This window comes from Fundulus heteroclitus, chromosome 1 (genome assembly GCF_011125445.2).
Source record: "Fundulus heteroclitus isolate FHET01 chromosome 1, MU-UCD_Fhet_4.1, whole genome shotgun sequence".
NCBI lineage: Eukaryota > Metazoa > Chordata > Actinopteri > Cyprinodontiformes > Fundulidae > Fundulus > Fundulus heteroclitus.
In genome coordinates this window covers 31,508,642-31,518,124 of record NC_046361.1, presented here as the reverse complement: position 1 = coordinate 31,518,124, position 9,483 = coordinate 31,508,642, and the positions used below count along the sequence as shown (strand labels likewise).

Sequence of the window (9,483 nt, the reverse complement as noted above, 5' to 3'; positions counted from 1 at the left end):
AAAATCAGCGTGGCCTGGCTAGACCGTCGTGGCGGCTGGCTTGGGCTCAGCGTGGTTGCTTAGTAACAGGATACGTCTCGTGACGCTAGGCGCGTTATGGTTGTCAAAGGCGGTTTTATTCAAAATTAGGGTAAGTCAGCCTGATATTATCGAATACATTTTGTAGTTATGCTATCCCTGGTGACGTCTAAATCTGTATATCTTATGGAACATTAAACATTTAGCTGACGTAATGTTTTAGCCTCAAACTGCCGCCGCCGTCGCATTTTAGCTAATAATGTAGTTGCTGCTAACGTTAGCCACTCTGACCTGGACCTTAAGAGACACGGCACACTGAATGCATTACAGTGCTGTTTGTTGTCAACTTAATAAACATTACCAAAGCAATTTTAAAATGAGTATATTTTTCTCTATTAGTTCACACACATCGCTACACTATGATGTTCTTCACGCAACTGTTTACGTCCAAGAGGGGTCCATTAGCCAAAATTTGGCTGGCAGCTCACTGGGAGAAGAAGCTTACAAAGGCCCATGTGTTTGAATGCAACTTGGAAACAACCATCAGAGACATCCTTAACCCTACGGTACGACCTGCTAAGAGAGTAAAACAGCAAATCTACACATTGTGATGTAAATTCATCAAATCCAGTTGCACTAAGTAACACAGCTAAGACACAGCTTCTGTTTAAGATGTGAGTTGGATCTTTTCAGATGAAAATGAATTTGAGGACTTCTGGTCATCTGCTGCTTGGTGTGGTCAGGATCTACTCCAGGAAGACAAAGTACCTCCTTGCAGACTGCAGCGATGCCCTGGTGAAAATTAAAATAGCTTTTAGGCCAGGTACAAGTTTTTAAAATACATATCTATCTATTGTTCGTCATTTTTTATTTGTACTAATACATAAAAAGGCCTTTTAAGGTTGATATGTAAGAAATTGGAGGCTCCAAGAAATTGTCAATTTCAGTGCTCTCTGTGAAATAGATAGAAACTTTACTTCAGACTCTGGCTCCAGATAAAATATACAGGATAAGAAACAGCAGCAGGACACTAATACATATCTGCCATTATCAAAAAACATTTACTTAAAATATAATATAGTATTTTACAGCTCTATATTACTGTGGAAGAAAAATGCGTATGAAGATCTTGGGTAGATTCCAGACTTTATTTCCTGAATCTTTTTCTAGAGGTGAAGAATCTAAATTTGTACCGTAATTTGTAAAACATGGACATAATTACCATAAAGTCAGTCTTTTTTTTCCCCAAGTTTTATTTAAAAATTTAATTCACAAAAATAACACAACTCTAAATATTTTACTGATAGGGGTTACAGAAATGATATAAAAATTTAAAAAGGGTAAACACCTTTTTTTTATGTCATAGACTCATTATAAAATAGGACATCCTTTTTAGAAGAGGAGTTCACAGCAGTTTTATTTATTCATGCATAGCTTGTTCTCCTACATGCAGTGTGTGTTTTAAGATGGTGTTTCCAGCTTAAAAACTTAAAGCCCGACTACTGTTTATATATTGTCTTTGTATTTATTTGTTAAAAATCGGCTGGAAATTTTCATAGAAATTTAGGCGTTTGCTATTTTTGCCTAGTTAATGTAGCAGCCCATTTTTTGGCGATGCAAATTTATTCACACACAAGTAGTTTTACAGGAAACCAACAGAAATCTAAGCTTTGCTTAAGAAGAAAGGTCAACATTTAGAAGCACAACATAAAAAGAAAAATCTTACTAAAAATACAATTTATAGGAGTTAATAGTAGCAAACGTCTAGTAATTATTACACTTTTAAAGAGTACTGCTGGCCATTTTCAGTCACCCACTGTAATTTCTCATGATTGAGATTCTTGGATAAAAAGCTGCACTAAATAATAATGTTTTAGAAATGAGCAAAAGCCAGTATAGTACATATATAAGGCCATTTCTTGCCGATTGTAGAATACATACATTTATATTTGTATGTATTAATTATAATAAGTGTTTCTTGAGAAGCCATAGCGTGTTTCGTTTGTCAAAGGTATTGAGGGTTTTGTTGTTGTTGATGATGCACTTAATTAAACTCTAATATAATCCCAACAGTTTTCAGAATCCAATTTTAGATATAACTGATTATGCAAATTTGTATTATCAAGGCATATTTATTACAGAACTCAGGTTTACATGGTGAACCGAGAAAACCTCTGTCCTTAACGTGTATGCCACCAGAGGGCCACGTCGCCTTTTTTAAACCCATCTATACTCCTTTAATCCCAGCATGTGCTGTAAACTAGATCAGATAAAGAAGCAAAATCCTTTTTTCCAGAATAGTTAATACTTGTTGAATTTTCATATCTGTTCTTATGCTGCCTTAGTTAGCACAATTAGCCATTGTTACTATCTTCAGTTCTGAGCAAGATGTCTTTTCATTTTGTTTTCCCCAGGTCAGACGGACATGCCAGTGGAAGGACTGGAGGCAACAGTGAAAGCTATTACTCTGGTTGAAGACTTTAATGCCTTTGATACCCCGCTGCCACTGCCCAGGTGACGGCTCAGCGTTCACACGTCCCCCCCCCAGTAACATTACTCCAGTTCTCTTGGAAACATTTTCACCTTTATCACAATCATGGGGAAAAAAAATTCAAATTGGTTTATCAACAATATCATATTTCTGGTGTTTTGTGCTTCCAATTTCCTCCTAAATATGTGATCATCTGGGTAATAAATCAGGTCAACTCAATAATCGTTTTTGTGCTTTCGCGGTGCCGCTGGAACAGTGACGTTGACGATGTGGACCCCTTGCCTCTGAACCAGTGTCGATCGGAGGAAATTACTCTGAAAGAGGATTTTGGGCATCAGTTTCTGAACCTCCAAGACATCGGTAAGAGCCAGAGCCAGATTGCTGTCAGGTCACACTACTCCTCCATAGTTTAATGCTGATCATAGGGGGATGTCATTTTATACTGTATTATTAGGGAGTATGCATTTGCTACGACACCACTTTTTCTAGGTCAAGGCTGCTTGTTATCTTTGTGTTTTTTTCTGTATCTTTCCCACCCCCACGTCGGTCCTTCTGACAAGTAGGAGATGAGTCACAGAGCCAGGCAAACACACTGCTGGACAGAAGCTTTGCCAGCTTCGCACCACATACAGACGGATTTGGAGATGAGGAGAACGATTTCGACCTTCTTGGTAGTCTGTGCTGAAATATTCCCTTTTAACATTTTACCATGATTTGTCCTATAAAGCAAGTTTAATAAATGAGTAAATTCTGTAAAAAAAAGTTAAATGGTGGTTAACCTTTTTCCCTGTAATGTTGACGTTTTTCTTTTTCCTGCCTCTTTGTCGTGAATGAAATGGACTGACTGCATCTTAATCTGCCTTTAGACTTCCTGACAATCCCCAGTGATCAGTCTGAGCCCACAAACTTCACCCAGGATGAGCCACAACATGAAAATACCTGCGGTTCTATAATAAGTGACGATCAACACCAAATGGGTGACTTTGTTTAATAGGACACAGAGTATTTATGTACTGTAGAAAGTTCACGCCCTCTTAACTCTCGCTTATTGTTTGATGACGATCTTCATTTGTGCTCCACATGTTCTCCAGCTGTTGACAGCAGAATTCCTGAGGAGCGAGAAGCTCCCGCAATAAATGAGACCACCCTGCTCACCAACGACGAGGCCGCTTTCGCTTTAGAACCTGTTCCCGTCACGCGTAAGCATAAAAAAAAAAAAAAAGCCGGGGCTCCTCCCTGTGATCACTGCGAAATCTTTGTGGCCTACTGATTTAAAAAGAATCGATCTTTGTTCTAGCAAACTCCGAAACAAAGATGGGTAAGAGGAAACGTAAATTGGTGGTGGACCAGACCAAGGAGCTTAGCAACGAATTCATCAAGGATCAGATCTCAGATTATTCAGATCTGCTGGCTCCGTTGAACATGGCCCCGCCCACCGTGCAGCTCATGCGGTGGAAGGAGAGCGGAGGTGCCGACAAACTCTTCTCCAAACCCTGTTGCACTGTGGTGAATCCACAGATACATCTGGTAAAGTCTGCCGCGTGTTTTATATCAGTACAGTTTCTCTAACCTCAGTGTGCATGTGACTTCTGTGTATATTAAAAAAAATGTCCCGTCTGCAGCTCTTTGCCAAAAGTGTCTTCCAGATCAAGTATTACAGCGTGGGGGATGAGGTCGAACAAATACGGCAAGAGGAGCACGAAGGTAAAAACTTGTTGAACTAGTGAGGAAATTAAATGAGCTGCAGCTGCAGTCACTGAACGCTCTGATAAAGATGTGTAAAAAGCTTTAAAATAAGTTAAAAAAAAATTATTGCAATACTGTAATATGCAACAGAAGGTATAAGAAAAAGCTAACCTTTAAGTACATTTATTCAGTGAGGAAAATGAGCCAGTGTTGATAAATAATAGTTTACAGCAAAACCGCTGGAGGCACAAGCATTGAAACCCCTGCTGATAAGACTTTGATGTACTGTGTACGGTGTAGGACCCGTTTACAAGGTGTCAGCAAACAGACAGAGGCTTTCTTCAGGGTCTTAAGTGTTTTCAGGTGTTAAATTTAAAAATCTATGATTTAGTTCTTAGATAATCCCAAGGTTCCTGAACAAGCTCTTTCGTTACCTTTAGTTATGTCCTAATTTTGCACATTTGTTCATTCATTGCTCCTTGAATTTACTTTTCCGTTTATCCTGTGAAATACTTTGTTGGCCTTCCTTCCACGTGTTGTCGTTGTGTCTGAAGTTTTTTAGGTGCCGTGACAATTTTAAAAAGCTATAAGTTGGGCTTAAACAACAGTTACTGTTGTGACAAATCTAAAGCCAGACATGCAAGTCTTTACCCAGAACCCTGGAAAATAAATATCCTCCCTAAACTTGGCTGCTATTGTTTCTTAAGTGAAATAAAATCAAGATGTTCTTGTTAGCTTTTTTACAACCAGATCCTTTGTCAAAAGAAGGCACATCTTTAACAGGGTTTGGTTTGTTAGTGGTCGACTAAAACACATTACCGTTACCGTATAATGTGTTTGAAGGCACTGAAGCCAGGGAACCTGTAGGTGTAAAAGCGCTGGCGTCCCATGCCAGACCTCATACACACAAACTTCAGGGGAAACGCAAGGCAAATATATTTATATAGCACATTTCAGGACAAGGACAATGGAATGTGCTTTACATGATTAAATATAGGAAAATAGAAACAAGTTGGAATAAAATGTAGAAAAATGTAAACAGACTAAAACATGGGAAAATGGAAACTAAAAGCAAATATTAATGATTTTAAAAACAGTTGGACTACAAACTTAAACTAATGATCTTTCAGTTCAGTTTAACTAGAACAATCAAAGGCAATCCTAAACAAATGTGTTTTAAATCTTGATTTGAAAGAACTCAGGCTTTCTGCATGGATAAAGTTATATGTAATTAGCTTAAAATTTGAAGTGACTTACATACAAACAGCTGTGCAAATACAATATTAACTTTTGACATACTGTCTGTTCAGAATTTAATGGACCGTCCGTCTTTACATAATCACTCCCTGAGTCCTGGAGGTCTTTTTCTCTTTGACCTTCATGTCTGATGCATGGAATGACCTTGGAAGAGGGTTAATTTTGTGTCTGCTGAAACGTTGCCTCTGATTTGGCCGTGTGATGCGTATCATTATACAGCTGAACGATCCTGTGACCCTTTTTCAGTTTACGGGTTGAGTCGACCAGATTCCTCCTGGTTATTCAAAGAATTTGTGACACTGTGGTCCTTTGGAAGAGAAACAGGCCCACAGCAACCCAGTTAAGATAAGATAAGATAGGCTTTATTGATCTCACGTTGGAGAAATTCACTAGTCACATCGGCTCAATAGTCAATCAATAGTCAGAAGAAGGTGCCAAAAGTAGGAAAAGGTGCATCAGTTATATACAGTGTATCTTCATATATACAGTGGATCAAAAAGAAAATGAGAAAAAATAAGAATAAAAATACAAAAGAAATCGGAGTAGGCAGATGATGTCATATGTACATTCACGGTTATATATATATTTATATATATATATATATATATATATATATATATATATATGTGTGTATATATATATATATAATATATATATATATATATTATATGTATATGTATATGTGTATATCTATATATATAGATATATATATATATATATATATATCTATATACTATATATATATATATATCTATATCTATATGTACTAGTCTGTGTGTGTATGTATATATATATATATATATATGTGTGTATATATATATATGTATATGTATATATATATATGTATATATATACATACATATGTATATATATACATACATATGTATACATATGTGTATATACATATGTATTGATATATATTCACTTGGTGATAGCAGCAGAAGTCACCTCTTTCAGGATTATTGCACGGGTTATAGCACAGTGTATTAAATAGATTATTGCACATTAGTTATTACAGTTATGGTTACAGCTATAGTGCAGCATAAGATCCCCCAAAATACTCAAAAGTTGCTATCAGAGGACTTCCCGGGTATTTGTCCATCGTTTCAGGCCAAACCCACCTGGTGTCTGTTGTGGAAAAGCTCAGACTTGTTGTCGTCTGACCAAAACACACAGCTCCACATAAAGTCCTAGTCACGTTTAGCAAACGGCACATGCTTATTGTTAGTGTTGGACATATAAAAAAAAAAAAACTCACATGGCTGAGAAAGAACCGGTTACTGTGTTCATATCATGTGATTGTTGTAGAGAGCCCAGGATGCCACTGTTTGCTGCAGTTCTCAGTCAGCTTTGAAGGTTTTTACCCCTTCACCACCCTGCTGACTGTGTGCAGCCTAGTGACCACTGGCTTAAAGACATCATATTTTTGTCCAGGGGAACCAAAAAGTCATGGATAGCTAATTAAAAATTCATACAAACTTTACTTATCTTAAGAAAAACTAATATATCAATTGAAAAAGGCTTCAGTTTTCATTTAAAGGGTTTTTTGAAGTCCCAATAATTGGTGCCACCCTTATTTTGCTCATACCTATTTTATTCTTATCATGGGATTTATTTATCCACCACTAGAGGAATGTACTGGAGTTTTTTTATTGTTATTATTATTTCAGTGTGATATTAAAAGATTGATTTATTTTAAGGCCTTTTATCCATGTTTGTTCCAGACGTGCCGTTGTCTGCGTCACTTGTTTAATTTTGACTGGTTTCATTGTAGCTCAGATGGACCGTGGCGCCCTCACCACGGACAGCGTCAGTGCTGTCGATTCATCCGTGCGCTCAGAGAAGACCCACAACACCGAGCTGACAGCCTTCGACCTCTGGAATGACGACAGCGAGACCCACCGTGAGGTCCCACAGGTGAGCTCTAACAGGAGCGGTCGACCCGGAAAAGCCGGGACCGGGTTTCTACTCCCTTTGTAACCTGTGCTGTGTGTCCGTCAGGATGGAACCAGCGTGTCGTTCTCACACCCAGACCTGCCGTCGGAGGACTCCATGTTTGTCCATCCCTCCACTGTGGAGCAGTGCACCCAGTCGGCTTCTCTCCACACTCAGGTTTCTCTTGGTTTTCTTCCTTTTGCAGACCTCCTCTCTGGCTTTTGAAGAACACGTTGTCTGAAAATAGCCAGTAAACGGTGGTAGAGAAGCTTTAGTCTGTCGTCTCCTAACAGATGGCAGGTGGTAATTCCCCCCCCCCCCCTGCTGCCTTGACAATGTGCCCAGCTGCCTTGATTAAAACATGATGCTTTTCCAACCCGCAGTCTACGCTGGGAACCCAGGAAGTCGAGGAGAGGAGAATAACCAGGAGAGCGTTGAGACTTCTGTATCACCTGAAAGTAAGAAGCCTCCTAATGTTCACACTCCAACCTTTGTGTTTACACTGCAAAGACGGAACTAGAAATAAGTAAAAATTTTCTTAAAATAAGTGTATTTGTCGTTGATTTGAGCAGGTAAAAAAGACTATTTGCCAATAAAATAAGATTTTTGCACTTAAAATAGGAACAACTCATCTCCATCATCTTATTTCAAGTGCAGGATGTCTAATTATCTTATTTTAGGGGTCAAAAAACTCATTCCATTGGCAGATAATCTTATTTACCTGCCCAAATCAAGAATAAATACACTAACTTTAAGAACATTTTACTTATTTTAAGTTTCGTTTTTGCAGTGTAGGACACACAACTCTAGCCTTCCCGCATGCACAGGTATTAGGATTGCCGTTGGGAAACTTTAAATTCTCATCCTTGCGTTCGTGTCTGTGTCCGCAGCACAGCCAGACCGTCAGAGACCCCACGTTCAGCCTGGAGTCGCTCTGCAAAGGAAGCACTCGATCGCAGGCCGCAACCACGTTCTTCTCGCTCCTCGTGCTGAAAAAGCAACAAATCGTCCTGCTGCTCCAGAGCAGCCCCTACCAGGACATCTCCGTGACTCCTGGGCCCAACTACTACGCTTAGGAAGTGACTGTAGCTGTTCAGTTCGCGGTGGCTCCATGGACGTGTTGCAGTTCTGAGTCCACCGGAGGCGCGTTAGCAAGTTTAGCTAAACACATCAACACACGCCCGAACGCTACAAGGCCGTTTCAGTTGTGTAGAGTTCGTGTTTGGTCTGTTTCTGTAGAAGGAAATGTATTTATTTTTTTAATTGTTCTCTGTATGTTACTTTTATCTGGTATCAGCTGCGGCTTCTCTGCAGCCACGCGTTCGGTTGCCGTTTCTGTTTAAAGCGTCTCAGATGTCCCCTGCATGTGAGAGCAGCTCCATTCCAGGTGTGAGGGACGTCCTGTCTGAGAGAGAAAAGAAAAGTGATGCATTACCATAAGAATAAAAAAGAAATCAAATAATTTCTAAACCAGTAAAGTTTGATTACACTGCACCGTTACAATAACAAGTATGTTGTTTTACTGAAACTTTTTCAGAGCAAAGAAACCCTTAATTTTTACTCGTATTGACACAACAAAGTGTTTCTCTCTGAAGACGAACCTTTAAGTCATTAAAACTTAACTTTGGTTCAAGGCAAAGAGGATGACTACAGGTTACCACATACCGCCTACATTCAGTGCTCTTATTTGCTATCTTTCTAAATTGACAACTCCATTTCTGACTTCCAGCTTTATTAAAATAAGTGGTTGGAATAAATGGATGTGGTTTGGATCTGGTCTACATCAGTCAGTCAGGAAGTCGATTTATTTTCATTTCAAATTAGAATCTAAATTCATTTCAGTAATTCAAACACGCAGATTTGTTAAACAGATGCCTATATTTTAAGTCTTTATTTTTGTACATTATGTCTTGTAGTTAATGAGAACCCAAAATGAATTTTCTGGGAGAATTAATGTGGCATGTAGAAGCAAGTAAGAAATTAAATACAGAAATGTGGGCTGGTAGATTACAGTTGGTGCTCCTGTAGCGTGAATTACTGCATCAGTGCAGTGTTGCATGGAGGCTTTGCATGGATTGAAGCCCTTGTTGCTTCAA

The 9,483-nt window shown here is 38.7% G+C and overlaps 1 protein-coding gene across 2 annotated transcripts; it reads left to right on the top strand.

The window, feature by feature from the left end:
- On the top strand, nucleotides 1-9,078 carry rad21l1 (RAD21 cohesin complex component like 1). Of its 2 annotated transcripts, none has more exons than XM_021323099.2 (14): nucleotides 1-130; nucleotides 418-584; nucleotides 712-841; nucleotides 2,433-2,532; nucleotides 2,766-2,869; nucleotides 3,070-3,180; nucleotides 3,376-3,486; nucleotides 3,601-3,708; nucleotides 3,807-4,036; nucleotides 4,132-4,213; nucleotides 7,227-7,369; nucleotides 7,454-7,564; nucleotides 7,771-7,845; nucleotides 8,278-9,078. In XM_021323099.2, the coding sequence occupies exons 2-14, from the start codon at nucleotides 438-440 to the stop codon at nucleotides 8,461-8,463; spliced, it is 1,638 nt and encodes a 545-aa protein (XP_021178774.2). In that variant the 5' UTR covers nucleotides 1-130; nucleotides 418-437; the 3' UTR covers nucleotides 8,464-9,078. The 2 variants fall into 2 exon arrangements, with proteins under 2 accessions (XP_021178774.2, XP_012731020.2); XM_012875566.3 differs by having other exon boundaries at nucleotides 3,073-3,180; nucleotides 8,278-9,077.
- Nucleotides 9,079-9,483: the final 405 nt, after the last annotated feature.

Excerpts from the sequence above, each read along its gene's own strand:
- rad21l1 (XM_021323099.2), top strand. The coding sequence starts at position 438 with ATGATGTTCTTCACGCAACTGTTTACGTCCAAGAGGGGTCCATTAGCC. Across the intron at positions 842-2,432 it reads TAAAATAGCTTTTAGGCCAG|GTCAGACGGACATGCCAGTG; the intron begins GTACAAGTTTTT and ends TGTTTTCCCCAG. Across the intron at positions 7,846-8,277 it reads GACTTCTGTATCACCTGAAA|CACAGCCAGACCGTCAGAGA; the intron begins GTAAGAAGCCTC and ends CTGTGTCCGCAG.